The 27882-nt window shown below is 53.6% G+C and overlaps 1 protein-coding gene across 1 annotated transcript; it reads right to left on the reverse strand.

Moving 5' to 3' along the window:
- Window positions 1-413: 413 nt before the first annotated feature.
- Window positions 414-27241, reverse strand: ONECUT2 (one cut homeobox 2). Its single transcript, XM_074570452.1, has 2 exons — window positions 25942-27241; window positions 414-10314 (listed from the first exon to the last, which is right to left on the reverse strand). The coding sequence occupies exons 1-2, from the start codon at window positions 27086-27088 to the stop codon at window positions 10028-10030; spliced, it is 1434 nt and encodes a 477-aa protein (XP_074426553.1). The 5' UTR covers window positions 27089-27241; the 3' UTR covers window positions 414-10027.
- Between the last annotated feature and the right edge of the window lie 641 nt (window positions 27242-27882).

The raw sequence follows: 27882 nt of genomic DNA on the forward strand, positions 1-27882 counted from the left end.
CTGGGAAGGGTGTGCGAGAGCAGAGCTGGGCCAGGAGGGCTGCAGAACGCCCTGCTTGAGAAACCCCCTGCGGGATAACGAACCTGCGCTTCTCCCCCTGCTCGGCTTCGTCCCCGTTCCATGCTAACCCGTCTCTGGCACCAGCCGTGGGAACAGAAGGACCTGCCACCTCTCTTTCCAAGCACTTTTTGCTCATGCTCGGCCAGATGTGACGCGCAGTGGTGAGTTTTGGGGACGCGGTCCCGCGCTGGTGTGGCTGTGCTCGGCTCTGTGTCCCCGACAGCGGTGACAGCCCCAGCCGTGCCGGGGCTGGAGCAGCGACGGCTCCGCTGCGTGGGGCAGGGCCAGGCGGGGGGAGCAGCCAGACACCTGGAAAAAAGACAGGAACTTTTCATCGCACAAGGAAGCAAAAGCGTTGTTTTCCTCCTTTATTGAACTTTGGCAAATAATATGTGTGTGTGGGTTTTACATCAATAGCTATAAATAAAACTTTGAAAGCAATGTAATACTTGTCATCAGGATAAAGGACATCTATTGGCACAAATCATTGAGTAAAAACCCTTTAATGATAAAATAACATTCACTCTTTAGCTACTTTATTTGTCTGAAAAACTCAGCTTACACTCAGTTCAACATATCACCTTCCACAAAGTTAAAAAATGACATAAAATGACATAATAAAATATACCTTAAATTTCATAATACAAGTACCTTGGCAAATTTTAGCAAGCTGGACCACCTACTGTTGGCCGCAGCAGTGACCGTTGCCATTGTCTCACATACCCCGTGTTGCCTTTGGACTGAAACCTGGAGGTGAGCTCAGCGTGTAGGTATTACAACAACCGCGTGTGCCTGAGCAGCGTCGGGATCTGCTAGCATGAGTCGAGGCTGCCGAAACAAATGTCGAGTCTGCTTATTGCGGAAGAACATAGAAAGCTTTCTGGAAGATTAAACACTATTACAATCATTAACTGTCTTACAAAAAAAACCCTATTTAAAATTCTTGTATCCATTACCGTCTTTGGCAGATAAATAAGAAAAAAAAAATAAACAGACTATATTACAAAGCTTTCATTATCACAATCTACCGTATAAGGCCAAATAAAAATATGTTTCTTTGCACTAATGAAAGCACATCTCTAATATATCCTTAATGACAGACAATATAAACACTCTACCGACGTTACTTCAGATGCCTCATTAGAAGACTGCGACTTCCGTACTCCTATTCCCCGAGTGGCACTCTTCTACGCAGAGTGAAGTGTATTTAGCAGTTGATTTGGCTTTATGTCCAGCGCGACCGGTGAGTCAGGGTTACGCCAAGAGCCGGCTATAAAAGACAATCAATTTGCCAGCCCGCTCGGGCACTGTGAGACTGGGGGGGGCCTGAAACCCGTTTGTGACACGAGGGGTAACTCAAAGCGGGCGCAAAGCATTTTAATGAGCGTGAACCCCGAGGCGAGGGTGCTGGGGGTGGCTGAGAGAGCGCCGCAGACCACGCGCCCATCGGTGTCCTGCCGAGCACCCGCCGGGATGGGCAGGAGGCAGCGGGCAGGCGAGGGGCGCCGCGGCGCGTCCCCAGCACGCCCTGTGTGGCCCGTCCCCCGTGCCGTGCCCCGCCGGGCTGCCATAAAGCCAAAGGAACTCCCGAGCCTGGGAAAAAACGCACAGTTGGCTCCGTTCTGAGCAAGATGTCTGTTTTCACACGACCGACTGATGGATCCAATCGGCTGGGGCCGGTTGGCCAAACTCTTCCCCAAATAAAAATTTAACTGGAATTCAATTTGTGCCCCCGTTTAAAACACGGACAGACCAGAACTGACGCGCACCTCAGCTCTTGTCAGTACATAAGCGTATGAGGCAAAACTGTGCGTGTTTTCGCAGCGTAAATGTACACACAACTGCGCCACAACTGCTAACAGATAACAGGCTCCATGCATAAATAAATACCATCAAAGCAAAAGGCCTATTTTCAAATCCAAAAGAAGAAGTTGCCATTAAGAACCACGATGCATCACACTGCTAAGGTTTTGCCTCATGCATAAAAATGGTAGCGCTGATTGGCAGTTGCTAATTATAATACTACACCGTCACACAGAACAATTAGCTGTTCAGACCAAGTAGCACAAATGTAGAAAATAATCTTTTTTTTTTCTTTTTTTTTATCAACAGAGCAAATTAACACAGATTGTTTCTTCAGCAAAATATGAAACTGTAAACTTTGGGCTCATTCTGCAACTTTTCCCCAATCCGTAATAAACAAAAAAAACCCAACGGGAAGAAAGACTGACGTACATTTTTAAGCGCACCTGTTCCGTCTATTACAAAAGCACAACCTAAAACGTATAAAGCTTTTTCTTTTTTAAATCACAGTTACCAAAAAGAAACAGTGAATAATTTATTACATACGCTATAATAACATTACTCTAAACAACTATTCTCTATGAGGTATATCTGAGAAAATTCGGTAAGGGATTGCACGGTCTGCGTTGCCAACATGCCCAGTTTTATATTAAAGCTTTGGAACCATGAAGAAATAGAGAAGGAGGAGAGGAGAGGGAGAGGAGAAGAGAGGAGACGGAGAAGCAGGAGGAGGGAGAGGAAAAGGAGGAGAAGGAGGAAGAAGAGGAGGAGGAGGAGGGGGAGGAGGAGAATAAGAAGGAGAAGGAGAAGAAGGAAGAGGAGGAGGAGGAGAAGGAGAAGGAAGAGGAGGAGGAGAAGGAGAAAGAAGGAGGAGAAGGAGAAGGAAGAGGAGGAGGAGAAGGAGAAAGAAGGAGGAGTAGGAGGAGGAGAAGAAGGAAAAGGAGAAGAAGAAGGAAGAGGAGGAGGAGGAGAAGGAGAAGGAGGAGGAGGAGGAGAAGGAGGAAAAGGAGGAGAGGAAGGAAGAGGAGAAGAAGGAGGAGGAGGAGAAGGAGAGAGGAGCCTTTGGTATTATTAGGAGTTTTGTTCTTTGCAGGGCTGCATTGCAAAGCACCACAGTACAAAAAGCCCACCAGGTACGATTCGGCGGCCCAGTTGAAGCTGAGGTATTCACAGGAAGAATAAAAAAAAGCACAGAGAGGTCTAGACTGGCAAAATCGTTGCTTTGGTTCAAGCAAGGCACTCGTCCCGTGGTAATGTCACACTTTGCAAGTGAAGCACGTGTCTGGTGAGAACCGCGACTGCTGGGGGGACCCTGCCAGCTCTGGGGTTTCTGTGCCCAGCCCGCCGCCCGCCCCCGCTGGGCAGGGGGGGCCGGGGCCGGCGGGAAGGCTTCGCCTACGCCAGGACAGATCGTCTCCTCCACGCCCGGAAGGCATCCTGAGAATTATTATAGCTTTTTAGAGAAGGAATACAGAGAGAGAGATTGAGAGAGAGAGAGAGAGAGAGAGAGAAAGCACACTTGTCAAGTCCCTATCTTTTCCAACACAGACTGGAAATCAGAAAGAAATACGAAATAAAAGGCAACACTGAATTGAAGCGGAGCTGTTGTGTTGAGCCGTTGGCAATCTGTCGGGGTGAATCCAGAGGCGTTGCTCGGGCAGATTTCCTGGGGAAATGCTCAGGCCCCCGTCCCGTCCCGCCCCGGGATCGCCGCGATGCTGCGCCGGGGTCTCTCCCGCCTGCCTTCACCCTCAGCGCAGCGAGGCCTTTGTGCCGCCGCGGGGCAGGCCCAGGGATTTACGAACCGGCTTTTAACCTCAGCTAAAAGTGCACGCACCTGCGATCTCAATTAGGTGTTTTTTTTCCCCCTCTTTTAAATTTACCTACCAGCCAGCGCCCACCTTCTCGTTGTTTTTTACTGCGGAACAGGCTCCGCTGTCGGCAGGATGAGGCGGCTCCTACCGAAAAGCTGAGCTCTTGTCTGCCGGGGCCCGTGGGGAGCTCCCCATCGGATAAACAGGATAAAACAGGCCAAAAGAAGCAAATGCTAAAGGGCACCGCTAATCCCCCAACGACAAACAACCAACTTTTAAGTAACCACTTAGGAACGTCATACTAATGGAGCTTAATGCAGCTTTGTTTCATTGCTAACTCGAGAAAAAATAATTAATTGATTTTCATATGAAAACTGTAGTCGCAAACAACACCCGCACCGCGTAGGCAGGAGCAAGCAGCCTCCGTCTCCGCTGTGCCCTCCGCGTTCCCCGAGCCCGCTGCTGGGCGTCCGGGTGGCCAAAACGGGGAGGGACCCCCCTCCCCTCAGCCTACCTGTTCAGGAACGGCATTGCCTCAAAACGATCATTTCTAGCCCTAATTTGTGCTGCTGGCGCAAAGGCGCACCCCTGAATCCGTGAGCGGGACCGGCGCGGGTGGCAGCACGCGGGTCCCTTTCCCCAGGGAATCGTCCGCCGGATACAGCCGGGATTCACCTCAGCTCAACACAACCGCTCCGTCCCCCGGGATCTGGCGTGGGGAGGGACGTGAAGGGGTTCTGCATCTCCAAACGTTTTTGGCTGGCGGGAAGGCGTAAGGGAAACACAGAAAACGTCGTCACCAGAACTGGCAGCTTCCGCGAGAAGCATCTCTCTGGGTGTCTGGGCTGCAGCTGTACGTTGCTGTGTGTAGGAGAGAACAGTTGAAACTACAACAGAGCACAAGCAAAATGCAGACCGCACAGAGAAAGAAATCTTTGGTATCTTTGGTATCATCAACACGATTAAAATTACAAATGGAAAAAGTCAGTGAGGTAGCCTCTTTGGTTCTCACTAGAAATAGAAAGGTTTTTTCTTTTTTTCTTTTTCCCTTTTTTTTTTCTTTTTTCTTTTTTTTTCTTTTTTTTACACACACAGAAGTTCATTCTTGGAAGCAGCTAGTTTAAGGGTTTCTCTCTTTTCGCTTGGCATGTTTATGCTTTCACCCAGCTTAAGTTTTAAGAAGCCACAAAGTTCAGGCAAAGTATCCCAGTGTCTTTTTTTTTTTTTTTTCCCTATTGTTTCTGAATGCACAGTTTTAGGCTGAATATTCATTGCTTGTCCTCAAAATTCGCTCTGTTGTTCTTATGGAAAATCAGCTGTAGTGCTTTAAAGGTGATTCTAAATAAAAACCAAAAACTATACAAGGGCATCCTCAGATGATTATGAATAAGTTAAATAAATAAGTTATATTAGGAAGGCTTTATGTGCCATAATAAAGGTATGTCACACTTTCTAATCAGATGGGAAGAGATTAACTTAAATAATTTAAACTTTGATATTTAAACAATTGAAATTAATTAAAAGAAGAAATTAAAACTAGACTCCTGTTTCATGTACTCATTATTTTTCTCCTGTCTGTAACAGAATGCGGCTGCTCTATGAAGCAATACTAACTTTTAAGCGTATTTACTAACACAGGCTTCGCATCTCTGATGCGCTACAACAGTAAAACGGATAAATAAACAAAATTAATCCCAAATTAATTCATAAATGATCGAATTAAATAGTTACAAATAACTCACGTTGGAGCCTGATCCCGCAGTCCACATTCAGCCAAAACTCCCATTGAATTTCAAAGCTGAAATGAAACTCAATGGGATTTAGACTGAACAGAGATTTCAGGACCTACTCTAAGACTAAATTAAATAAATTACATTATTGATAGATAATATATCGGGTTAAAACCCACAAGTGTCTGGAAAAAAATAAAACCATTTTAAGCTTTACCTTTTTAAAAAATTTAAACAATAAAAATTCCCCTTAATAAATATAAAGGAGGCCAAGTATAAAGTTTCCCCGTGTCTTAAAAATACTCAGGTATTGTGACAAGCAAGAAAAACATCGGGTTTTGTCCGAAGCTAGCACACTCTTTGCAATACCGTGTCGTTACCGTGTCTTGCTCTGGAAGAGGAGACCCCTATTCCCTTCTGCAGTTTGAGCGTAGTTTGCTGGTTTAGTCCTTCTCAGGTCTTTGGATTCAGCTTTAGGTAAGAGAGATCCGGAATAAAGCTATTCAACCGAAGTCATCAAGCACATTCTTTGTTCCTTCACGGATGATTAAGCAATATCCAAGGTTTCTTGAAAGTTGAATTCATCTTGGATGTGCCCATGGTAGTAACTCCAAGTCCACGGTACAGAAGATGCTGGGATACTATCTGTACGTACCAGTCTTTCGTACCAGAATAAATAAAAGGAACAAGTTACATTACGCGGCTCTATAGATTCATAAATATATGGTATATAAACGTAACGTATCTATTTGAGTTTTTTTTTTAGCATGGGCAGAATAGAGCGTATATTCTGCTCACACGTGTACATACAAACATATCTACCCACACCATATGCTACGGACACTCCTCTTCTGAGAGAGCTGCTACATAAAAGCCTACGAGAGTTGACAGTGAAACGGAAGACGTAACACAGGGCCATGAAAGATGCAGGGATAAAAAATGCAGCAGCAGTTTCAGATGTTCAGATGAAAATGACTTTTGGCGAACAGGGAGGAAACACGGGCACTGATGTACCTGCAGTCCCAGCGCAGAGAAGCCTCTGTGTTTTGCTAAACAAGCGCTGCAGCGCGGGCAGTCGCGTCAGCCAAAGCGCTGTCATTAGATTGTTCCCGGTGGGAGGCTGCGGATCAGCATTTGAAAGAGCCAAGCAAAAACTTAAGCCGTAATATTGCATAACAAAAACTTCCACAATTGGGAGAGAATTAACGATTTCATCAGGGATGTATTTTTTTTGTAATTCAGCACATGATCTAGACTTACATCGTTATGGCGATTGGGATGAACTCCGATCAGAAATAAAAAGCCCAGGTCTTTGCTCACAGGCTTCGGGAGAAGCCCAGGGCAGGCTCACCTCCGCCTCTAAGGATGGTGGTACATGGGAGGCACAACCAAGGCTGTCCCTAACGTGGTGTCCCACATGCCCGTCTCTGGGGTGGGACACCGGCTGCTGGGAGGAGGCCTGGGACTCGTTCCTTGTCCCGGATGATACGCTTCTCTGCCCCGCGACTGCAGTAAGGGAAGGGGCGGTAAGGAACAACAGTCGGGGTTTTCACCAGTGGCGCGTCACCTCCCGCAGTGGTTACAGGGGCACTATGGGATGGAGCATGAGAAAAGTGACCAAAACCCAGCATCACCTGACACTGCTGCAGATTGCGGGAGGACACTGTCGGAACAGACATTTCCCGCGGGGGCGATGCCACGTTCAGGATGCACATGGAGAGGCTGCTTTGAGCGCACACTCTTGGATGGGAATGAAGGTGGAACTTCAAGATGACCAAACCGCCTCAGCTGGGCGCTGCTCTACAGCGAGCTGGCTCCGAACTCCTCACGCAAACACCCCGAGGCGCTGGTACACATCAGCCCAGACCCGAACCATTTTTTGGCAGCTTTAGTCCTGACTACCGGGCTTCTCTGGATTATTTTCAAATCATGCCCAATCTTTCTGGGAAATCTATGTTTTGCTTCCCAGAGCTGGTATGTGCTGTCAGTTTAGCTGTGAGGATCCCAAATTTACTTTTCAGAAACCTTTCCTGTCCTGAGCAGACAAGGCTTTTTGATTTTCTTTCTTTTTTTAAATGCGAAAATTGGAAGATGACTGCAGCGGTTTTGCAAAGTAGTTAAAAAGAAGCCTTTGTTTAAATGTAGAGATAGAGCACAATGGTACCACGGAGCTCCAGCTCTGAAGAGAAATTTAGACCGAGGTCTGCGTGTCGTGACTTGGACCATCAGGACTTTGAGCAACCAACATAATGTGTCTAATACATCAAAACGAACTACTGAACTGCCGCACGAACTGCCGAAACCTCAGTTTTGGTTCAGATCAGGATCTGATCTCGGTGTGCCAGCCTGCGGCGGTGCTCAGCACTTACAATGACATAAATCGGTACATACATATATTGCGAGTTTTATCCCTGGGGAAGAGAAAGAAGGGTGTGGGTTACTCATCCGATTTCACATACAGAAGGATGGGTGTTCAAAGCTCTAGACATACAGGAGACCAAATCTACCTGACAAAACAAGTCATACCCAATGGACACGTTTTCCCTACGTGGCTCTGGAGAGAGGAGACATACCAGTGTAGTATCCCAACATCTTGCGCTTGGAGTCCATGCAGCTCTTGGAGAGATCCCGTGTGAGGCAGAAACAGGAATAATGTAAATAAACCCACCCTTTTGGTTGCTCAGAGAAACAGAAGTGATTACCTGTACCCAGATCAATGGTGCTATATGCATTCAGTCGTGCAAGAGGAGATAACGAACTGAAAGAAAAGTAGTGAGAATCCTCATCTTTGGTATTGTAGCTGTTGAGGTTTTGGTTGCTCTGTTCCTTGTTCTTTTGAAAAAACTGCATAGGCACAAATTAAAGACAATCTTCAACTTTAAGATGACTGAGTTGTCAAATGAAGCAGCAATCGTACTGGCTTTGCTTTGTTCTCGTTCTTGTCAACCCTTTCTTTGAGATCTGCTTCCTAAAATGTCCAAGATGTCTGTCAAAACACAGTGTGTTACTCGTTTGCTTCCTGACGTCCTTACTTGTTTTTTTTTTTATTTTTATTTTTAGTTTATTTTTAAATGGAACAGTTCGTTGCAGAAGAAGTAGGTGCAGAAAACGTTTCTTTGGTTTCGATTAAGTAGTACATAAAAAAAGTCTCAAGTGTCTCTAAAGAACCACGACCGCGCTTGGCTTTGCTGCCGGGGCCCCGGCGGGCGCTGCAGGAGGGGCCGTTCTCGGGTAAAGGCGCACGTTGAGCGGCCGCCACCGTCCCGCCATCGGTGCGGCGGCAAGCACGGCGGCTGCGGCCGGGGCTCGGCATCGGCTCAGCTGGGCTGCTGGCCCGCCGGAGGTGGAGAGAGGGCTTGGAGTTTGTGAGGCTCCCCCATCGCCACACAACCACCCGCACCAGCGATGACGAAGAGAAAATGGCAAGTTATAAACATCTTTGGCTTGCAGTAATCCTGTCTCTTTGGTGTGCTGTGTTCCCGCCAGCTTGGGTAGCTGGGGGGTAAAAGGAACTTAGGGATTCAATAGATTTAGATGGCGTACTGAAGTCATACGCGGCACATCTGAAATGGCCAGTGGCATCTGAAGGGCTCGTTTCTGGTTTTTTCCTGCTTGAAAGTACCATAAAATACTGAAAAAAAAAAGGAACAAAAATACATTGAGTGCTAAATACGTTTCAGTAATAAGGACGTTGCCGAGGAGAAATTAGATTCCTGGTAACTAAAAAGGACGCATTAATGACCTAAAAAAATCTAGATCTTCCAAAATGTTGTGTTTGCTCCATGTACTGTAGCAGTTAAATTATTGACCTCCTGAGTGTGCATCTGCATTAGGTACAAACACAGAACTTGTGACAAACTGCAAACTGTGCTTGAGGCTCGCGTGGTCACAGAGGTGTTCCCCACCGGCCCGGGAAGCCGGGCTGCGCGGCGGAACAGTCGCTGCCAGGAGTCCAGGGTCATACCTATTCCTATAGCTACTGGCTTTGTGCTTGATACTTTGAGCTCAAGTGAACTGAATTTTTCCGATCCAAGATCAAGCTGTACTCGCTGATTAAATTAAAGAAACTAAAAAAAAAAACAACAAAACCAAACAAAAACTTAAATTTGATCTTTTTTTTTTTTTCCCCCCCTAAAACACTTAACAAAACCATGCCTGAGTTTTAAAAAGAGATTCTCAGATTCTTTAGCGTCTACGTGTCAGACTTTGTGCTCCGTTCTGGCGTGGCCGCGCCACGGCGGTGAGCTTTGGTGCAGGGCGGTGTGGCCAGCACCGGCGCCCTGTTGGCAAGCGCCGGGCACGGGCAGGCTGCCCGGGCTCGCAGCGGCACCCCGCCGGCCGCGGCTCTTTGGGGCTCAGGAGAAACTTGCCTCACGGACGACTCCCCTACGTTTCAGACCTGCTTCGCCTGTCCTGAGCATAGTATTGTATAGAAAGAGGTTAATTCTTGACTTGCGCCTGCTAAGACTGACTAAAAGCCGTGAGAAGTGTCCTTTGTTACAGCTGGGCTGGGGTTCGTTTCCAGGAGGATTGTGCTTTAAGTCACCAGTGATGGGCCCCGCTGCGAAGCCGCTCTCTCCACCGTGCCATGCCGCGCCGCGCCGTGCCGGCCGCTCCCCATCACGCTTTGGTACAGGTGCTGGGGGCCGAGGAGGAGCCCCCGGAGCTCAGGTCGTCCTGCCACTTCTCCAGGCTGCGCCGGCGGGCGTTCATGAAGAAGTTGCTGACGGTGGTGAGCTCCAGGCCCAGCTGCTGGGAGATGGTGATCTGCATTTCTTTGGAGGGGCGCTTGTTCTCCTTGAAGATGGCGAAAAGTGTTCTGCGCTGGAGGTCCGTGAAAACCAGGCGGGATTTCTTCTGGGAGTTGTTCCGCTCTTTGTTCGGCTCTTGCTCTTTGCGTTTGCAGGCTGGGGAAGGGGTGGGCAGAGACAGAGAGAGAGAGCGAGCGTCAGGATGCGCCTGGCTGCCGCAGACCCCGCCATGGACCCCGCAGACCCCCCGGACATGCGTGGCCACGCCGGGCACGGAGACCTCCCGCAGGATCCGCAGCGCCAGCCGTGCACGGCCGAGCCAGCACCGCGCCGGACCTGGGGGCTGGCGGAGGAACACCAGGGGGTCACGCTGGTGATCGCACTCGCGTCCCAAAAACCTGCATTTTCAGAAATTATTTTGGGTGGGCACCTGATTGTTGGGCATTCCGGCACTGAATTCCAAGGCAATTGGAGCGCCCCCCCCCATCCTCAGACAGAGCCCTCGAATTCACCTGCCATTTCTGGCTAGTGCCCAACTTTGAGATTTCCCACACTTTTTATAAAGCCACCATCTGAGAAGCGCGTTGCTCCTCTGTCACAGCAGCATTAGGATTAACAAGTTAGCTTATCTGATGTCAGCCTGGGAAAGAAAATGCAAAGCGCATCCTTTTTTTCCCTTCATTAGCTAAGACAAAGATTAATCCTTTGCAGAAACTTATCATGTGCCGTAGCATATAACAACCGCAGATGACTATTTTTTAACAGGCGCTGTTCCGTAACGTAAACTGCATCCCGTGCGTAATCTACAGGAAATACAATTGGAAATTGCTGTTCTTGCCTTCTGAATAAACCTTCCACCCATGTTTTGGGGCAGATCGGTGGGGCGGGCCGGAGGGATGCTCACAGCATCCTCTCCCAGCGATGTCCGTGGGACGGAGGGGTGCTGGCCACGGACACGGTGGGACAGGTAAAGCCGCACGCAGGGGAGGGCGCGTGGTGGAGGCCTGGGGCTGCCACCCCAGCAGCCAGGTCTAACGTTTGTACGGGAGTTTTATTGCTTTAAACATCCCAAAGCAAACCCCGGTCAAAGCTCCCCTGGCAGCAACTTCATGTGACCACCGCTGGCGGAAAATCATGTTCAATAGCAGAAACGGCTGCCGTCCAGCTGAACCTCCTGTTTGCTTCTTTTCTCCAGAAAGAGAACTCTTTTTAACCATTTACCGGTTTATTTGTGGCTTCTATCCGCTGCTGCAACAGCCGCTGTCTGAAAGGCCTGCCAAAACTTCCGAAATCTGCTGGGAGACAAGCTCATGGCTTCTGCCGTGAGACCGTTTGCTTACGGCCTCACACAGAAATAACTGCACACCACCCCGCCTGCCTCAAATTCTGCGCCTCTGTAAGCTTGCGCTTTCATACGGTCTCTCACGTGTGGAAAAGCCATGAAAAAAGACAAAGCGAAACTGCAGCTCTCTGGGACGAAGCGGCAGCAGTGCCTGCTGTTTAGGCAATGTCCCTCATCAGCAGTCAGCTCTCCCCGCACCCCTAGACTGCGGACACCCCTGCGGCCCCCGGCAGCCCTCGGGCAAGCCGGCAGGGCTCTGCGGGGGCCAGCGCCACCCCCCTCCCTGGGGCATCTCCCGAGGCCGAGGGTGAAACCAGCCAGAAACGCCCGTCGGAGCTCAGGTCAGGCGGGGCAGCAGCGCCAGAGCAGCGCTGCGCCAGGCGATGCTAATGCATCCTAAAAAAAATCAGTATTAATAGCTGATCTGTATTTATTAGCACAGAGAGAACATCAAGTGCTGAAACCAATACCGCTGCCATAGCATACCCAGCTTTAAAAATAGCCTGATAAGGCTGTCTGCATGGGGCAGCAAGATAAAAAAAAATCCATATGTTGACATGGTTAGGTAATGCGCTGGGACAAAATAAGTGGAGTGAATTGATAAGTGGCCGGGTTTTTAAGCAGCCCTATTAAATAATTCTGCAGGTCTAGAATGTGAAATGAGAACCTGGCCCAAAAGGTCGAACTCAGACTGTGGAAATGTCTGTAATTAACCTGAAGTCAGGACTGTCCCTGTCTCCCTGTGCCTGAGCAGGGCAGAGCAGGGAGCCTGGCTCCGCCGGGTGCGTGACTACACTGATCAGCTTAGTGTGGCGCACGGGACAGTATTCCACTGGGTTTCTGCAGGAAACTGGAATATTGTGTTGGAACGGCTGATCCTCATCTTGCATCCGTTCTTGGCTGCCAAACTCCCGTGGCTGCGGCAGAGCTGCCTCTGGGAGGAAGGTCGGGCTGGGACCATTTGAAACAGCCCAGGAGGGACAAAACGTAAGAGGAGGATGCTCTGGAGAGCCGGGTCCAAGCCCAGACTTACAGGATACAGGCGAGCATCACCGGGAGGAGCTCACAGCGCAGCTCCGAGGCAGCGGCACCAGCACAGGGCTCCTGACGGCACCCGCGGGAGTGGGGGGCAGCAAGGACCCTCCTGCCCGGGCACGCCGCAGGCGGCAGGGTGAGCCCGTAACTGCCTCCCCATGGCTGGACTTGGGTCTCCGGAGGCGATTAGCCCAAAGGCTAATCTGGGTTCTCTGACTGCACCTCTAACATGCTCCACAGATAACGTTTTACTGCCCGTCTGAGGTGAAGAAGCAGATTTTAGGCTGGATTTCTGCATTTGATACCTTGCGCTGCCTTTTGTCTGGAATCCACGCGGCGGTACCCGCAGCACTGGGGATGCGACGAGCACCCGCATCTTTGCCGCAGTTTCTAATAGGTTCCGGGACACTGGGAAGAGTCTAGTGTTTCCTAACATCACTAATTTATGTCCAGAGATACTCTGCGTTTTACAGTTATTGGTATCTTATAATAAATAATGCAAAGGTATGTGCTTTTCAATGCATTCAGTAAATACTTTCCTTGAACTGTTAAGTTTGCTCTTGAAAAGGCACCATAAAGGCAAATGTTGTTCCTTGACATGCATTTATCAGAAGAGAAAAATGGAGTGAGCACTCTAATAAAATAAAGTTATTATCCAGGAAACCTGCCTACAGAAAGAGAAATGTTTTACTAGTAGAGGGAAGGGAAGCGGCCATCTTGATCCTAAGACCAATTTGATTTATTAACTGCAGTTAATGCTGAACATATTCTATGGACGAGAACGGACAACTGGCAGGAACTGAAAGTCGTAACTGTGGAAAAAAAATATAATTCTTCTCTTTTCTTGTACACCGGACTAAAGACACTTTACATAGAAACAATCTAGAAGGAGCTCAGAAATAGATTCAGTGCTGCCTCGCTTAACTTTGGCTGAAGTGGAACCCCAGGGGTTTAAAGGGCATTAAGAGCGGCGCAGAGACCCGACCCAGCGGGGCCGTGTCCCCAGGGAGGGACAGGCTCTCTTCAGCGAGCAGGGCTTTGTCCCGCAGCTAAAACTAAGGGAATGTTTAAAAAAACGTGGCTTTAAAATAGAATTAGGTATTGCTTAGGAATAATAAAAAAAAATAAAATTAAAAAAGCATTCAGCGCAAGTGTGGAGAGGCGGGAGGCGAGGCAGCTGAGGCACCAGGAGGTAATGGGAACGAGCCCCAAAATCTCTGCAGCTCCCAGCGCCAAGAAGGTTCCTCTCCACGAAGACAACAACTATTCCGATGTTCAGCTTTAAATATGCAAGACACTCCATCGATTTTTTTATTAGCGTGTTCGCAAGCCTGAGGTTAAGCACGTGCTGAAATATGTCGCCAGGTGCCGGCGGCAGGCAGGCAGCCGCACCTCCCGGCCGAGCCGGAGCAGCGCTCGGCCCGTCTCCCCCGGCCCCGCCGTTCTGTGGGGACATGAGCCAGCCGAGCACCCAGCCCTCCTTCTCAGCCAAGGAAGCGAATTCCAGCCACGGCTCCGGGCTGCCCTCCAGGAGCTGGGTAAAACCCCACCGCTCCCAGCTCGTCCGCCCCCCTCTGCAGAGCCTTGTCCCCCCGGATCCCCTCTCTCATAAGCCAGCTCCCCCACCAGTAAGGCTGGCGCTCGTTTCACCTAACGCTAGCCAGGGAAAAGCAGGGCACCCCACGTCCCGGCTTCCCCTGCGGCCGGGCACAACGTCGGACGCCGCCGGGCTGCGTCTGCCGCAGACGCCTGGCTGCGAGGGGGTGACAGCGGGGAAGGACGTGGCCTCCACTCCATCGCCTCCCGGGACGCACCTCTCTTTCGCGAAGAAGATTTGCTCTAAACTGCCGGCAGTTAATAGCTTTCCATGCGATTCACATGAGAAAAAGAATTATATCCCACCGCTTTGGAAGACTCACGACCCCACCGTAACCAGGAGCTGCAGTGACCGACGTGCGCTGCATCAGCCCCAGCATCTCCAACCCCATCTGCCTGAGAGGCGTCCGCAGGAAAGCGGGCCTTTTTTGGACTTTATTCTACAAGCCCCTCTGAGTTTTGGTTTCCTTGTGAACTTCACATGCTTCTAATTTAAGCTCAATTTTTTTTTGTTGCCGAGTATCATTAAATTGAATATTTCTACTAATAGTTCGTTTGTCTTATTTTCTGCAACAGTAATTCTTATTTTCCATTTTCCTCCAGAGGAGAGAGGAACCTAGCCAGCCCCTGCATTACAGACAGCTATAAATCCTGAAAAACATCTAGAAGCGTTTCAGTTGGTAAGTATTGTCTTTAAAACTTCCGTTTATAAAGACTGAAGCACTGGGAAATGTACTCTACCATTAAAGACGATGCATGGCAGCTACCAGCAGACAGCAGTGGGGTCACTAACGCCGCCACGCGGGTCTCCCCTCCACCCCGCTGCCATGAGAGTCGCATCCGCAGGAGCTGCGGTGGTCCCCAGCACCCAGCCCATCCCTGGGGCCCAGCACCCACCCCCAGCTGGGCATCCCACCCCGCTCCGGCACTGGCCCGGCTGGCTCGGGAGAGCTGTGGTGGCCAGTGGATCCCTGTGGGGGGGGAAACACAGTCCAGGGCAAGTCCTCCACCGAGCTGGGGAGAACTCCATGAAATGCAAATGGTTCAGACTGGACGATCTGGCATTTTCTCAGGACAATTTTTTTCACTGGCAGATATTCACAGGGCTCCACCGTTAATGGCTGAAACAACGCGCGGCCCGGCGCAATCAATCTGCCCTACGGCAGCCAGAGGCAGCGCTGCCTATCCCTGTGGGCAGCAATAGCTCCTACCAGCTGTTTATGCACGCACAGAAAGACCGGCCCTTTTTATAGAAACTGCTTTTGCCACACGTAGGCCAAAATTGATTGATACGGAGCTCATCACTGCGAGTGGGAGCGCTGCCATAGTGTTCAGCCAAACCCCACCCTCCGGACCCTCCGGCACGGGGTGGGGATGCGACTGGAGTGAGCTGGGGCCTCTCTCCTCCCTCCACTTCCCCCTCGCTGGTGCCAGGAGCGAGACAGCCGGGGGACAAGGACATGAGGGTCACCAGCATGAGGATGAGGAGCAGGACAGGGAGGGGTCCCGGGGGCTGGGGTGGGCTGGATGCTTCGTGCCAGCGAATGGGCTCAGCAGGTATTTCAGAAAGTGAGATCTGCAGAGCCTGGGCATCTGCGTGCTCATGAGAACGCCACTGGTGGCTAGTACATCCAGAGGAAGCCCCTGTCCCACATCCCACACCAGAGAGGGGATGGGGACCGTGCCGCTGGCAGAGGATGGGGCGAGCACCGCTCCTCTGCGTCAGCGCTGCTTGCGGCTGGGCTTGTGGCAAGCACGCCAACATAGAAACAATGATCGCTCAAGCAAAGGAAAGGTGTTAATGTGAAGTCTTCCAGTGGCTAATGCCACACAGAGGGAGCTGCAGGGAGTCTGGAGAGAGACGTCCCAGAGGTGCGGGAGCTGGTCTGTAAGGGGGCCCTGGGTGGTGATGCTTATGGGCAGGGGGCTTTGCCAGCCAGGCTGGAATACAGTCATAATAACACATATAACTATAGAGACAGGTGCAGAGGGACTACAGAGCCGTCCCGCTTCATTCCGAGTCCTGACACCAGTTTCCTTTGGGTACTGGAAATGTTAAGGAAAGGGCTCGTGTGACTTTCTGTCCTGTGAAGCACGGACACTGTAAGCCCCGCTCCCAACGCAAACAAAACCCCAACATGAATCTGACCTCAATCCATCTCCCCCCTCAGGTATCTCTGCTTTTACCCCAATTAGGCGAGGGGGTTTTAATCCAAAATCCTAGAGGATTTTTTAGCAGCCTGAAATTTCTTCGTCGTCTACGTTTGCTGAAAAAAGCCTCCCTTTGGCCTCACCTCTGCTAGATTTGGTTCCCTGCAGCTCCGCAGGTTAACTAACGCCCTCAGATAATCACTGGGTTTACGGTGTTTTCACTCTAATGGCAAAAGCGGCTCTGGCCCTGTGAAACAAATAGCAGATGTTAAGAAGGAGCCGAGTAGAAAACAGTATTCCCTTAATCCAGCAGTAAGTCATTCCTCTCCCTCGTTCGTAAGGATAAGCCATGAATATTGATCTCTCGTATGTGGTTTCATGCGGGTGTAGTACAAAGTCAACTAAACCCAGTTATCTGCCTGATGGAACTAAAAAATGTTCCTCAATTTGATTTCGGAGAGGGCTCAATGTGGGGGAAATTTAATTATGCTAGTAATACTGAACACAATGAAATGACCATCGAAACGTTTTCCAAAGGTTTAAAATGTTTTTCCTTCGCTATGATTCACTTAAAGCAACCTCTTGTATATCTGTGTTACTACAATCTCTTAAAAACTAGGCCTCAAAAATCAATTTGATTACCTCTCTGAATTAAGTATGCACAAATGAAAGCAATTGAGATCGATACAAATTAGGTTAAGTACTCCGCTGTGTACAGAATCATTATGTAACAAGAAACAATTTGAATGAAGACGCAAATAATCACGTTGTCGGGGTGCGCAGCCCCTGCGCCTTCACCAGCTCCTTTCCCGCGGCTGCACGCTCACAGCACCCTCCCGCGCTCTGCAATCCCCGCCAATGCCCTCGGACGGCATTCCTCCAGAAAAACAGAGTACGCCCACCAAGGAGGAGTGCAGCACAAAGTGTTAATTCCTTTCCTCCAGGGAACATCTGCCGCTATTGGAAAAGATCTCTTTCCTCGCCCAAACCAACCCTCCCGTAGCGGCGAGGTGCTCCCCGCGCTGCAGGTCCTCTTTGGAGGTACCGGGATTCCTGCAAGGCTCCGAGAAAGCAGCGCAAAGCCTTGCTGCTTCCCGCCAGGCCTGGGTTTTCTTGGTACTCAACCTGATTTTTCTCTCCCTTAATTCTGTCACGGAAGGAACGTCCTCCTCTCTCTGGGGTTTGCATCCTTCAGCGATTTGAGAAGAAAAGATGAATGGGTTCGGGGACTTGGTTCTTTTATATTTCTTGCTGGCATGCAGCAGGTCTCGGGCTATTTGTGTCGCATCTCTTGTAAATCTGCCGGGCAGCTGAAATTGGGCTGTAAATTCTGCGGGGCAGGGGCTGCTCCCTCCCGTGCAGTGCTGCAACACCCCTCGCAGTGCGGGATCTCTGACAGGGGCCTCCAAGTACTATTGCAATATACTCCCAGCATTAATACAGAATGATAAATAATAGATGGGATAGGGCCAATTTATTGCACTCCAGGGCAAGAACAAGTGGAGGCTTGGTGATTGTGCAGTACAGTTTCCACGTACCCCTCGTCGCCAGGCGGTTACAAGCTCTAACCCTCACCGAAGCAGTTTCGGCAAGGCAGCCCCCCAGGTTCTCTGCTGTGGCCGAGGTGGGGGGCATCCCCTCACGCTCAATATCCAGCCCTCTCTACAAACAAGCTTTTCTGCGAGCTGCAAAAGGAACAGACCTGATTTCGGGCAGATTTCTGTTTCAGAGTTGATCGCGAGCTGGTAAGGTCTCCTTTCCAACAGCTGGGGGACACGTAAGCTGTCCCCCCTGCCGGCATCAGCGTCCAGCTGGTGCAAGCTCCCACCGTAGCCCTGCTGCAGGGCAGGCACAGAGATCTTCGTCCTCCCCACTGGCTCCTGTTTTCACAAGAAGGGGCTCAACCCCCCCGGGTTACCTGTGAGAGCACTGGTCCTGGGTGCGGTGACACCCCAGGTACCCCACAAAGTACCAGTGACATTGTCCCACAGGGACAGACAGACACATGGCATCATTGCATCAACCTCGTCGAGCTGCCAAAATACACTTGTGCTGGTGGGAGTCCCAGCTGCTTTCAGAAGCACAAGCTGACAGAAACTGCGCAGCAGCAGCATTTAAATGCCATCCCCGGACTGTGACAGCAGCGTGGCCCCGCTGGCAGCGCTGGTGTCGCACCCGCCAGCTCTCGCGGCAGCAGCAAGGCTGCTCAGCTGCTCTGCCCAGTCACAGCAAAACGGCCTTCAAACCACGCTCTGCCAGTCCTCCACTTCTAACGCCTGGGAGATTTATGTTTCCTCTTGTTCTGGAGATTCTCCCTTTTGAATCCCAAAATAGTTTCCAGCTGAATTATAACACTTTTCTGTAAGGAGGATTTATATTCCCCTTGTCAGAGCACGGAGCTGAAACCAGACCTTCCCCCCAACGGAGTGCTCTGCCTGTTGCAGCAGCATCCGCAAGTGATGCGCCAGCACATCCCCTCAAGTACCGGAACACAGCTGCGACCTTCTCCCCGTGGGGAAAGGGAAGCACTTCGGGCACCTTTTCCACGAAAGGACTGGGAATTTAAAGTTGAGGTAGGTGAGCGAGCACTGAATAGGAGTCTGAAGTCTTCGAGTGGATGAGAATTTGAAATATTTTGCTTTCTTGTTTTCTGCTGATCGCATCTAGCAGCTTTCCCACAGCTATGTGGCTCTGACACCCTCCCACACTGCGGTTCCCTCCTGGCACCTCACACTTACAAGGCAGAGTTGAGAGCCAAGTCCCATGGGCCCTACTGCAGGGGAAAGTATGGATCTACCGAGTTCCTGCTGTGTGCCTCCAGAAATGGTTTGTTTTCAGAAATTCTGACTCATGGGAGAAAGCAGGAAATTATTATTTCCTTTTAATGGCTGTAACCGATGGGGTGCAATTATGAAGAACAGCAGAGAACGGGAGCAAAGCTCTGCCAGCTTCTCTGGCAAAGCCTGACCTGTGCTGCCCTCCTGGCTCTCCGAGCTCTCCCTGCACTTCGGACAACGAGTGCTGAATGCAGAATGCAAGAGCAGGCTGGGAGGAGCGATGTTCTTTGCCATACAGCCAGGTTCCCATTTCCTTCTTCCCAGGGGCTTAGGAAAGCACAGCTCCAGCAGCAGAGGTAAGCGTCCCTCCTCCCCGAGCACCAACGGGGTCGCGTGTGGAGGTGAGGAAGGGACTGAGACCCTCTAGGCAGAGGGCTGTGGGTCTCCCACCTCCGCAGCGAATGTGCCACCATGCAGCTGGTGGAAGGGAGATGGGATGACTCGTCAGCAGGCCCTGTGGGCGAAAGCAACTGCCTATAGTAGAGCTCCTATTGCCCCAGTGGCATGAGCTAGCTGACACCGAGCGTGGCTCCAGCGTCGGGTCTGTGGGGCCATGCCCCATAGGACACCTCCTCTGCGGTGGGCTGGATGTTGGAGGACACCAAGGTGCTGCACCCTGGCAGGATCTGGGCATGACAGAGGAGAAAATTGGCACTAAAGATGCCAGAAGGATGGGGGAAAGCTTTGGGAGCTTATACCTAATCTGTGTGAGCCTCTTCGCATCGGGAGCCTGTGGTCGGGGCTGTCACGGTGCCGTGGTGCCACTGGTCCTTCCCAGCCATAGCTGGAGGAAAGATGCTTGTGCTGGGATGCTGGCTGCCGAGGGCAGCAGCGGCATCCTCACCTGGTACAGGAACGAGTGGGCATGACAAGCACAGAGGAGAAGGAAAATGGAGAAGGTGTGTGGGAAGCTCTCCGAGGAAGACTTCCTCATGCTCTTCCTTTATCTTCTTCAGCTACGTGCTGCTTGCCAAAGCTTAATGCCTCAGCGCAGGGCCCCGATCTTAAATGCCCATTATGACAAGATGAGATCTGCTGGAAAATCACCGCTACTCATAAATATGTTCCCTGCTTACTTAGAGATATTTTGGTCCCAGAGACAATTTGCGTTTTGGGAAACTGCCAGCCTCTATCGCTTGTCTAATAATTCCTTTGTGCAGCATTTAACAGTGGTTTGACTCCCCTTTTTTCACAATGGAGTAGTTTGATTTTATAGCTCAAAAAACCCAAACAACCCCAAACCACTCCAATTTCGTTTTTGATTGCATTTCTATCTGCCATCAGTGAGTTGTCTTGTTGATCTTATCACTGAGCCCATTTGAGATTAGTCTATTTTGTATGATTTCTGCGTACAAAAATCCTCTATAAATCAGAGAGCCTTTTATGCAAAAGTCTGCAAGATTGATAGAGCTGGATACAAAATCTTTTACCTTGGAAAAAGAGATGTATTATCTGTCCCCTTGGACGTAATGCTTTCTCTGCATATTCATCTCCTAAGTATGATGGGGCTTTTTCTAGAGAAGACAGGAGACAAGATAGCAGTCTTAAATACAAACAGATTACTATCAGAAGAAAGGGAGTCATTTTTTTTGCTGTGTCTAGCAGGGATAAGATGAGAGGCAAAGGATTTAAAAGACAAAAAGGGAGATTAAGGCTAGTCATTAAGGATTTTTTTGTACCTGTAAGCCCTGGAAGAGATTGCCTAGGTAGCCTGAGAAATCCCCATCACTGGAGATTCCTGAAGAACGGGGCAGACTGTCAGGACAAGTGATGTCTCAAGTCCTTTTCAGCCCTGCTTTCCCTGTTAGATTAATTCTCCGTACACCTGCAGAGCCCTGTTTCCACTCTGAAGGCAGCCACAGGGGAGCTCCTCTGATGCGAGGAGTTTGCTGCTGTTAGTGCTCGGAGACTCAGAATAGCCGTGTTGGGTTACTGGCAAGAAGCTTGTCATGTCTGAGTAATGTCTAATTGGAAGGGATGAAAAAGCCACTTGTAACTGGTGGACGGCAGGAACATCTAGGACAAGACTTTGTGACTAATACAAGGGAGGAGCGCTAAGGATGGGGCCACAGTGCAGAAAAAAGCAGCGCAAAGTTTGAGTCAAAACACCCCTATAAAGAGCAAGGGAAGAAACAGCATCAGCTGCTGGAAAATAATCCTTTTGGCAAAAATGTTCTCTCCTTTATGTGATCCTTGCCAGAAATAAATTCCGCCAGTTTTCAAATGCAGAGAAATATTTGAGTTTGGGATATTTCATTTCAAATGGTGATGGCCAAGAGATACTAGGCAAAAAAATGAGATGCTGGAAAAAATCTAATAAGGAAATAGCAAGGAACAGATCGGAAAAGTTCAGAATGATCAACACAGAATGATCACAAACCGATTGATTCTTAAAAACTTAAGAGGAAAAAAGAAGATATAAACGCATTTCATGAGAAAGATGGTCAGATTTATCTGTATCAATCAATCAAGAAACCGATAAAAACTGTTTGCTTAACAAAAATGGTATGCAAATTTCTGCAGGGCAGAAATGTCTTCAGAAATAATCTGGAACAAAAAGATATGGCAGGATATTATTTCAGAAAGTGGGTACAAGAGAAATATAATTTATCACCCAGCACCACAATTTACCGCATGGATTGTTCAAACATAACCACTAATCTATATCTGAAGAGAGTACTAATATTTCAAGCCACTAAGCACCTTTCAAAGAATCTTTACGTACCTGTATATTTAGTTCTGTACTAAGAAATAGTTTTATACATAGATAACGCACTTGATACAGATGTTATTATGCCTTAATTTTTAGCTGTAGCTACAGACAACAAAATAGGCTCAAAATCCAGAGAAAGGAGCTTTAGGTACGGCACAAAGAGGCAGAGGACAGAGAGCCAACAACAGTCTGCCTGTACACAACCCACCCCTGGCAATAATCTACAGCATGGGGGCTCTCCTGGGCACTGGAGGGTGGACGGGTGCCGTGGGGTCAGCTGCACTCTCGCAGCTCTGGCCTTGGTGGGGTGTGGAGCCACCATCCCTCCCTCCTCTGCTGTCACCTTGGTGGGGTGTGGAGCCACCATCCCTCTCTCCTCTGCTATGGCCCTCCCAGCTCACCAGGCTCTGGGCCAAGGAGAGGCCGCAGCCGCCGCCTGCCCCGGCGCTCCTCTCCCCTCTCTGCTCCCTCTCTCCTCCTTTGCCTGTTCCTCCATCCCTCCCTGTTCCTCCATCCCTCCCCGTCCCCCTCCATCCCTCCCCGTTCCCCTCCATCCCTCCCCGTCCCCCTCCATCCCTCCCCGTCCCCCTCCATCCCTCCCCGTTCCCCTCCATCCCTCTCTGTCCCCCTCCATCCCTCCCCGTTCCCCTCCATCCCTCCCCGCTCCCCGCCGCTGTCCGTGGTGCTGACGGTGCCGCCGCCGCTCCGGGGCTCTGCTCGCCGCTCGGGCCGACGGGGCCTGACCCCCCCCCCGCCCCGGGCGTCGCTCCCCGAGCCCCCCTGCGTGGCGGCACCCGCCCTGCCCGCAGCAGGCGGAGGTCACGGGGGGGAAGCAGAGCTTGTCCCTGCGTGGGCCACACGCTCCCGGGACCAGAGGACCGGAGTGTCGCCGCCCGCCATCCCCGAGCACTCGCGGGGAGCAACGACGAGACACGACCGGGGGGGGCCTTCAGCGCAGCTCCCGCGAAACCTAGCCCGTGGGTGGGCACGTCCCCGGCCGCCCCCCGGGGCTACCCCACCGGGGATCCGTGGAGAGAGATGGAGCCCCCCGGCAGCCGCCGCTGCCCCTCGGCCGGGGGCAGGCGAAAAGGCGCGGGGCCGACACAGCCTCCCCCGCCTCCCACCCTCCCCCGAACCGCGCTGCGATCCAAGGGATGTAAAGACGGCGAGGTCAGCGCGCCTGTTCTGCACAAATGAATCATTGATGGTGTTTTGGTACAAAAATGTTTAATCATCAATAAGGTGATTCAGCAATCGGGAAACGTAAACAAGCAGCGCGGGCGTTTTGCTGCTGGGCCCGGCGAAACGGAAAAGGCACCTGCGGGTCGCGGGCTGGCCCGGCCGGGCCCGGCCTTGCCCACGGCCACCGGGGCGAGCTGCCACCGCGGCTGCTCGGGGGGCCGGGGACACCCGCACAACCCCCGCGCACTCAGAACCGCCCCCGGCTCTGCACCGGCATCTCCGGACCCCGTCCTGCCCGGGAATACGGCACGGGGCTGTTTTCACGGCAGGGGAACGCGGCACGGAGTTATTTCAATTGCAGGGCAATACGGCACGGAGCTATTTTAATTGCAGGGGAATACGGCACGGAGCTATTTCACTTGCATTCTTGCCGTGTTTACCGGGCAGGGATTCGGCGATAAAGCCCCGGTTCCGCGCTGTGCGGGCAGCCCGGCCGTGAGGAGGCGGCTCCGTGTGCTCAGTCAACCCGAACCGCGGTTGAACCCTGCCCTCTGAACTCGCCGCCCTGATAAATACCTTGACTCGCCCAAGAGATCGTTAATATTTTTCACCTCGGCAGAAATTTAGGGACTGCCCGACGGGGCCGCACCGGCCGCGGCACAAGCGCTTGTCAGAAGCCCGGGGCAGGTCCCCAAAAGCCCCGTCCCTGCTCCAGCTGCCCCGGCGCGAGCCCGGTGTCCCCGGGAGGGCACTCACGCCGTCACGCCAAAATTATGTTTTTACTCTCGGACCCCCAAAACGCGCACCGAGCTGCCTATTCACAGTGTGAGCTGCCCGCAACTCTGCCCGGGCTGCCCGCACCGCTCCGAGCACCGCAACGCCCGAGCACCCTCCACCAGCTTAGGAGTCTCTGAAAGACTCCCAAGAAGAGACAATAAGCACAGAAATAATAAGAAAAATTAGACTAGACTAGAACAGAACAGAATTCTATATCTTTTATAATAAGAATAATAATAAGCACACACGACTGCTACAGTTCCTACAGGGAGAGGGGGAATTTCCCTCAAAGGACAGCAGATTTTCATCCTGTTCAGGAAAAACTTCCAGGAAGGACAGGGCAAACTGGCCATTTTTCAGAGATCTGAAGTACTTTCGGTTTATTCCCCTTGCTCGGAGGGGAGTAAAGGGGAAGAAGGAAGCACCGAGGTAATGAGGCTGCATAGTCACATGTGGTAATAATAATAAAAAAAACTGATTTCCTGAAGGGAATGGTAATTTGCAAAGGTCTTTCCCACTCCACAGGGAACCTGTACCCACTCAGACACCCAGTTCTCTCCAAACTTTACTCCTGGGTGCAAAGGCATGCAGGGGGAACTGGGAAAGTGGAGATCCAGAATTATCTATGCATAACTCTCTGTGTACGGCAGAAAATCATAAATCGCATCTACGCAGCTGCCGGACGACAGCTCATGGCAGAAAATCAGAAATCGCACCTACACACCCACTGGGCAACAGCAAAGCTGTCACCCGGCGGGCGTGTAGATGCGATTTCTGATTTTCTGCCCCATATGTAGGGCTCCATGGGGAACCCCCCACCTGGGATTGGTGCTGGGAAGGAAAAGCACCGGCAGCATTACTGGAAATGAGCCGGCTCAGGTTCCAGATCAATGAAAACTGGGTCCACGCGTTTACGCTCCTGTTGCCAGCATTAATGCTCTTTTAATCTTCTAAACATTATCTGCATCGATTTCCCTCTAGATACGCGTTTGTTTGAGGAGGCGACATCACCGCGTGCTCCGGGAAAAAAAAACAACAAAACACAACACAACCCCAAACCCTTTCTGTTCCTCTGATGCTGACATTGCAGACAAACCTCGGGACCTTCATTTGGTTGATAATACGGAAGAACTGGATGGTGTTGGGAAGGACGGGAGGAGTTTGCAGTCGCCGTGAGAGCGCAGAACTAATCAATAACGCGCGAGGATGGGTCCGTCCAGGTTGGAAACAACCGCAATAAAGGAACGGCGGGCTTGGCGGAGCAAACCCCCCCTGGTTTCTAAATTGTGCAGGTGGACGTGTCGCTGTCACAGCAGAGAGCCGAGCCGGACATGGGCACACTACGGTGCGCCTGCCCACGCGTGTCTGCCCGTGTCACCGCCTGCACCTTTACCACCGAGACACAACCACCAGGCGACCGATTTCCACGGAGGGGAAGCCGGGGGGGTGTGCGTGTGTGACAGGCCACGTCCCGGGGTCCTGTGTGACCGTGGGACCAGACAGCCCACGTCCCTGCCGCCCCCCCCGCCCTGCCCTGTCCCCCCTCCCCCCGCACGGTCAGCGCTGTCACCGGGTCACCCTCGCTCACCCCACCGCGGGGCCGGCGATACCGGGGGTCGCTGCCCCCCCGTCGCCTCTGTCCCCCCCCCCCCGGCCCCGCGCCCGCAGAACAATGGGGGCTGCGGCGCCCCGCCACCGCGCCAGGGGGCGCCCGCGCGCCCTCCGCGGGACAATGCGGCCGGCGCGCGGGGCTGCGCGGGGCTGCGCGGAGCCGCCGGCCCCCCCCGCCGCTCCGCCCGGCCCCGGGACGCGGCGCGGTGCGCCCGGCAGCGCCGGGAGGGATGGTGGCGTGGCGGGGCGGCACGGGGCCGGGGGGGGAGGGCCCTTCAGCACCCGGCCCCGGAGAGCTGCCCCGGCCCCGCCGACCGGCCGCGGCGGGCTCCGCGACGGCCCCGGCCGCGGAGAGCGGCCCTCCGCCAGCCCCGCCGCGGGTGCCCGGCCGCTGAGAGCCGGCGAGGCGGAACGCGGAAAGGGGGCGGGGGGGGGGTGTCGCCGAGCCGGGCCGGTACCGGCGGGGAGCGCCCTGCGGAGGCGGCCGGGGGTCGCGCTCCGCTCCCCGCTCCTCCCGCGGGGCGCCGGCCCGCACCTACCTGCCAGCCGCAGGGCCGACATCCTCTGGAACTCCGGCTCCTGCAGCCACTTCCACATCCTCCGGAAGGTCTCCCGGCCGGACTTGAGTTTACTCCAAGGCTTAGGGTTCCGCAGCAAGTCCGAGAGGGTCCCCTGAGAGCGGCACAGCACCCGCTGGGCGAAGATGGCCTGGGGGATGCTGTAGCGCTTCAGCTCCGCCGTGATCCTTTGTGCCACTTCTTTGGTGTTGATCTCCTCCAGCTGCCCCGAGCTGCTCACCTGCGAGCCGGAGGAGGAGGAGGGCGGCCGCTCCCGGCCGGCGGGCAGCGCGGGCCCGTGGGGCGGCGGGTGGCCCGGGTGCGCGGGGTGGTGCATGCCGTTCAGGTGGGGCATCATGGCCGGGGGCGTCCCCAGCCCCCGGGAGAGGTGCTGCTCCCCCCGCGCCAGCATGGCGGCGTGGGCGTCGAAGTTGGGGCTGAGCATCTTCTCGTGGCCGGGCGGCCCGTAGCCGTGGAGGCCCTGCTGGGCGTTGTGGAGGGGGCCCAGCCCGTTGCCCAGCGGCGAGAGGCTCTGCCCCATGCCGGGCATCTCCTTGTAGGGCCCGTAGAGGTTGTTGACGGCGGGCAGCCCGCGCTCGTCCCGCATGAGGGCGAAGCTGCCGCTGACGTTGCCCGAGAGGCGCTGGTGGTGGTGGTGGTGGTGGGCGTGCGGGTGGGCGTGCGGGTGGTGGAACTTGTCGGAGACGGTGGAGATGGGCGGCAGGGGCTGGAGTGGCGTCAGGGTGGTGTAGGTGCTGCTCATGCCCATGCCGGGCGGCGAGGACTCGCAGGGCATGCTCATGGCGTGGTGCAGCGGGATGGAGAGCTCGGGGCGGTACTCGGCGGCGCCGTCCAGCAGCGAGGCCATGCTGGACACCATGGCCGGCCGGGCGGCGGCGGGAGCCAGCTCCTGGTGCGGCGGCGGCGGCGGCGGCGGAGGCGGGGGGGGCACCCGGAGCGGCCCGGCGCTGCGGCCGCCGTGGTGGGGGCTGGGGCTGCCCATCAGCTCCGGCTCATGGCCGGCCGCCCCGTGCAGGCTGCCCAGCGGCTCCATCGCCATCTCGGGGTTCATGGCGCAGGCACCCGGCTCCCTGGCGAGGCATCGACGGGCGCCGCGGCCGCTCCTCATTCACTCATGGGGGCGGCGGCCGCGCCGGGGAGGGGTGAGGGGGGTGGGGGGGCAGCGCGCCGGGGCCCGAGGCCGCCCGCTCCGCCGGCCGCGCGGGCAGCGGGCAGCGGCGGCTCAGCCGGGCCCGCGGCGGCCCCGCGCCATGTCCTCGCCTCGCCGCCGCCGCCGCCGTCTGCGGGCGGCGGGAGCTGTCCAGGGCGCGCCGCGCGCACCGCCTGGCCGCGCCCGCGGGGCCGGGCCTGCGCCGCTGACGGCGCCCGCCAATGGCGGCGCGGGGCGGGGCGGGGCGGCCGCCGCCGGGCCCTTAAAGATGCCGCGGCCCTTTGTAAGCGTGCGGGGGGTGGCTCGCCGCCGGGGACCGAGCGGGACCCTTGTGTACCGCCGCCGCGGGGGGCCGCGGCCCGGCGCCGGCGAGGATCCTCCTGGGGGCGGCCCGGCACGGGCCCCTCCGGCTTCCGGTGTCCCCTCAGGTGCCTCAGGCTCCTGGCGTCCCCTCCGGTGTCCCAGCTCCTTCAGGCTCCTCAGGTCCCCTCAGCCGCCGCAGCCTCCTCCTCGGAGCCCCGCTCCCCAGAACGGGGCTGCGCCGAGTCCCGGCAGGCGGCGATCCCGCCCGGCCCGGCGGTGCCGGTGCTGGTGCCGGTGCGGGCCGGCGGCGCAGATGTCGCCTTTGTGCGAAGGCGGTGATGGGGACCGGTGAGCCCCGAACCATTGCTCGGGCCCGGCCAGACAGCGCCCCGGCCGCCGCGCCCGCGGGGAGATCCCACCCCGGAGCGGGCCGGGGGCCGGGGCCGCCG

This window comes from Larus michahellis, chromosome Z (assembly GCF_964199755.1).
Source record: "Larus michahellis chromosome Z, bLarMic1.1, whole genome shotgun sequence".
In the NCBI taxonomy this organism is placed as follows: Eukaryota; Metazoa; Chordata; class Aves; order Charadriiformes; family Laridae; genus Larus; species Larus michahellis.

What these genes read in the sequence shown, in the direction of transcription:
- ONECUT2 (XM_074570452.1), bottom strand. Translation starts at nt 27,088, where the DNA reads ATGAGGAGCGGCCGCGGCGCCCGTCGATGCCTCGCCAGGGAGCCGGGT. An exon ending in GTCGGCCCTGCGGCTGGCAG is followed by an intron (nt 10,315 to 25,941) that starts GTAGGTGCGGGC and finishes CCCCTTCCCCAG; the next exon opens with CCTGCAAACGCAAAGAGCAA.